The following is a 4,528-nucleotide window of genomic DNA, read 5'->3' as shown; positions in this document are numbered from 1 at the left end:
TTAAGTGCTTTGTATCCTGGTTTTTCCACATGAAAAACGGGGATGATGCCTGTCTCTACTTCACAGCTGTTGTGGGATTAAATGAGATCATGCATATAAACAGTTTAACATAGTGCCTGGTCTATAGTAAATCCTTAGTAAATGCTTGCTAATATTATTACTTTACAGGTGAAGAAATAGACTAAGAAAGATCAAGTTTAAAGCCCTACACAATTAAAGTGGCAAAGCTAGAGGTACAAATTCTAGTTTGAATATATTCCTACTACCCTGTATTACCTATGAATATCTCCTTTTAATTAGAAAAGGTATTATTTTTTTGCACCATTTTTATTTTTGCAGCTGAAAATGACATTTGAGTTTGACAAGATTCAATGGTATTATTGACTTAATTTCTTTTAGTGGAAAAAGAAGTTAATTATAGACATTAACAAGGAAGTAGTCTCCATGGAGAGTCAGGATGCAGACTCTCACCTACGCTGGGGAAGAGTCGGCTTTGACCTTTCTTTAAACCTTCAGAAATGGAAACACAGTCCATTAGTTGGCAGAGAGGAGGAAGGACGCAGCTCTGTGAGGGGAGGGATCCTTGTTAACTGCTCTATCTCCAGCACTCTAGAACAGGGCCTGGTGTACAGACATTTGTTTAGTGGACGTATATTAAAGTTTAAGAAAATCAACTTTAAAACATGACCTCCCCAGCAGGATTCACTTTGCTTTGATGCGCTTTCCTTTCTAGGATCAACTGTTACAACTAAAAAGTCCAGCACAGTCATCTACCCATAAAATACGGGATTTTTATCAGAAGACTCAGAGTAAGAAATAAAGGACTACGTAAGGCCTTGAGTAGCTTTATTGAAATCTGTATAAATAAACATGCACATTTCAAATGTAAACTCAAGTGAACTCAAGTGCAGACAAAATCTTAACCTCTGTCATGCAGGAGGTTAGTTTACATTAAAAAAAAAAAGAAGAAAAAGAAAAGAAAGAAAAGAAAAAAGAAAAACCCAAAGCAGCTTTTAAAATACCAGGATGAAAACCAGCTTTAATGTCAAGATATAAAGCAAAGCCATGATCAACATACCTCATTTATCCTGGTCAAATGCATTTTTTTTTTTTTTTTTACTTTTAAATGCTAACATAAATAAATAATTTACCAAAATGTGCACTCACAGAGTGAACTTTTATTTACAATACACAATTTATAATCTATTGTATTTGATCAGTTCAAGTGAAGAACATTATACTTTTTGCTTTAATAACAGTGGGACACAAAGCAATTTCTCAGGTAGTCGGTATGTGACATGTGCCCCAGCATTTAAATTTTCTATTATATTAAAGGCAGTATTGTATGCCAATTGACAATACATTCTTTCAACTAGATCAAAGGGAAAAAGCAGCAAATAAAAATGTCTCAAATGTTCACGCATATTTTTGGCATCCTGGATCCTTGAATGTGGTGAACTGAAATCAAATTCAAGGTGTGTATGCTTTATATACTGTACAGGTTTTGACTCTGGAACATGCAAATGCCATTTCTCTTGTAACGAGTTACCTTCTGAGAAAAGCTGTAAGGCTATGGTGAATTCCATCAGGAACACACAAAGAAAGTTAACAGACCTACCTTTATAGCCAATTGTCCATTAATGATTTAAAGGCCGGTATATGAAAAAAATCTCTCATCTAAGCTTGATGTAATTATTACTATGGATACAGAATACTATTAAGTCTGTCCTTATATTACAATAACTGGGAAAGCTAAGGTTGCCAAATTACCAAAAAATGGGGTAGAGAAAAACAGACAGCAAAAATTTTAATTTTGGACCAACACCAGATTAAAGATATGCATTTTAAAGCAAGTGAAACACATTTGAATGTCTAAAGAATAGATCCCAACAGCATTAATACTTACACTAAATAATGACTTTAGATGGAGCGTGAAATCTAAAAACTGTTTCCACAGTGGCAGTAAAATGAATATAACTTTCTGAATTTTTAATGATATTACAAAAGGAAATAACCTTTTCAGGATTGTTTCTTGTATCATGATTTGGTTTTTTAATAGGCCCACATTAACTACCAGGGATATATTTGAAAATGTGGTTTTCCAAGAAAACTGCTGCAGTATTTGTTATGCCACATTGACACTGCAGCTAAGGATCGTAGTAGTCTATCTATATGGCAGCCCAATAATGCACATGAACTAGATTATCCAGAAACTAAGTTCAGCCATAGTTCTCTTGCAGTTATATCAGAGCAAAATAAGTGACCAACATCCACAAATTTAACATTTGTCATCAATTAACTCACATCCAAAAAATTAAAGAAAACATAATTCATCAAAACAGCAGCAAACTTAAAAGGGATTTATTTGTGATTTCCTATATATATTTAGCTTGTAAATACAAGACTGTAAATGTAGTAAGAGACAATTTCTGTTAAAGTTTTCATTGTGTTTCACTTCAAGTACTGCACAAGTTAAAATCTGATAAAGGATTGACATTCGGTTATCTGAAACTCCCCATCTCAGACTTGTGTTTTAATGTGGTGGGTAACTTCATCAGCCCATAGACACCACCAGCAGGAAAGTCTCTTTTATGGCTTCTAGACTTTCATCAGTTAGTGTGCATACAGTTCTCATTTTCCATATCATTGTCATTGTCATTGCTATCTTCATCACTTTCTAATGGGACGCCAGTGGCAGCTGAAGCACCTTTAGTTTCCCGGTCAAGAGAAAAAAAGCCAGTTCCACTGAAAGTGTCTTGTCTCTGGTAGAAGAGTACATAAGCGGCTTTGGACTGCCAAAACAGACGGAAGGCGTTAGACGGTCACGGTTCTCCAAGATCACATTACATCTAGTACCAATGTTCAGCTAACCAATTTTGGTGAGAGGATATAAAATCAAATAGAAAAACTAGATTGAATTTAAGATGATTTTTTATATATAAAGGAAGAATGGTCGCTAGAATTAAAATTCTGTATTCTTGAAATTATTTGGACCAAAAAATAAATGCAATTATATCACAGATTAACCTTGATACTCTAACATGAAATAGAATCCTATGTCTGCTTCCCTATTGTCTCTGGGGAAAAGATGAGCTGCTTTCTATCTAAGACTAGTCCCTTCTCTCGTGTCTGCTGGAAAATTCAAACACTCCTACTATTACTTAAGGACACTGTCCCATCAAGGATGAGTATCTACTGGACTCTTCTCTTTGGCCTCAAAAATTACTTAAGTCTTTCCCCACAACAATCCCTCTCCATTCTCCCTTCTTTTCCAGACGCCCCTCTGCCTCTTCCTCTCTGCCCGACTACACTCATCCTGCACGCTGACACATGCTCCTCAATTCAGATTAATCTCACTTTTGCTCAAAGCCTTCTGAAGAAATGACTCTCAGTAGGTCGATAACCTCCTAATAAACAACAAAGAAGCGGCTTTTTGAGTTCTTTCGGTCAATCTCTCACTCCTTCTTTTTTCCTTAAACCATCTTTGGCTTCTGTGACAGTACTCCTTCTTAGATCTACCACTATCTCTTCAGTTTCCCCTCAGACTCTGCTGTGAACTCACTAAATCTGGACCTTTACCTTGCCACATCTATAACTTTATTTGTATCTAACATTAATCAAGTGCTATTAATTCTGTCCAGTAACTATCTCATAAATCCATTCTCCCCTTATTCACAGAGTTACTATGACTCCTTTAACAGTGTGATTACGGGGCAGCCTCCTGCATGGCCTGTTTCTTTCCTCAGTGCTTTAAATCTGTCTTCCACAGTGTTCTCAGGGAGATGTTATTCTATTGGCTTCTCAGTCTTTAAGAAAACCTCTAAAAAGACAGGATGTCATTTTTCTTGATCTGAGAGCTAAATTTATCTTCAGCCTAATTTTTCTTTATATTCTTACAAAAGCTTTTCCTTTCAGTCATACCTGCCATTCCCTCAGAATGTCACACCATGTCGTGCCTCCCTGCTCCTGTAAGTACTGTTCTCTTTGCTTTTGTCTAATTACTCTTGTTTGTACTAACAGACTCAGGTCAAACACTACCTTCACTGCGTGACTTCCCTCCCCGCAGTGGTCTCCTCCCGAAATTTGAGGGAGGCAACAGTTCATTTTGTAGTCACAGCAAGATACTGAATAGTACTCATTATGTTGTAATTGCTAATTTACTTGTCTGTCTTCTTTAGATTGTAAACCTCTTGAAAGCAGAGACAGTGTCTTTTTCACCCTGTTGAGAATGTAGGCTGATGTATAAAACATACACACTCCCCTATATATAAGGCACTCAAATACTTGTTGACCCAGTGAAGAATCACCATTGTTAAAATATAAAGTAACACCAAATTCATATACTGTATATAAACACAATAAATTGTTGATCTGAAGGCTGGATTAGGGCAGTGTTCTTTTTTTTGAGACAGAGCCTCAAGCTGTTTCCCTGGGTAGAGTGCTGTAGCATCACAGCTCACAGCAACCTCCAACTCCTGGGCTCAAGCGAGTCTCTTGCCTCAGCCTCCCAAGTAGCTGGGACCACAGG

General features: G+C 36.6%; 1 protein-coding gene across 4 annotated transcripts in view; it reads right to left on the bottom strand.

The window, feature by feature from the left end:
• Positions 1 to 2,332: 2,332 nt before the first annotated feature.
• Positions 2,333 to 4,528, bottom strand: part of USP15 (ubiquitin specific peptidase 15) — a 128,764-nt gene continuing 126,568 nt past the window's right edge. For all 4 annotated transcript variants that reach the window (XM_003798524.2, XM_023518402.1, XM_023518403.1 and 1 more), the window contains one exon: positions 2,333 to 2,792. In XM_003798524.2, coding sequence (XP_003798572.1) covers positions 2,610 to 2,792 — 183 coding nt within the window. In that variant the 3' untranslated portion in view covers positions 2,333 to 2,609. The remainder of the gene's footprint in view (positions 2,793 to 4,528) is intronic.

The sequence above is a fragment of the Otolemur garnettii genome, unplaced genomic scaffold (genome assembly GCF_000181295.1).
Source record: "Otolemur garnettii isolate 467f Iridium unplaced genomic scaffold, OtoGar3 scaffold00138, whole genome shotgun sequence".
In the NCBI taxonomy this organism is placed as follows: Eukaryota; Metazoa; Chordata; class Mammalia; order Primates; family Galagidae; genus Otolemur; species Otolemur garnettii.
This window is presented reverse-complemented; position numbering and strand designations above follow the sequence as displayed.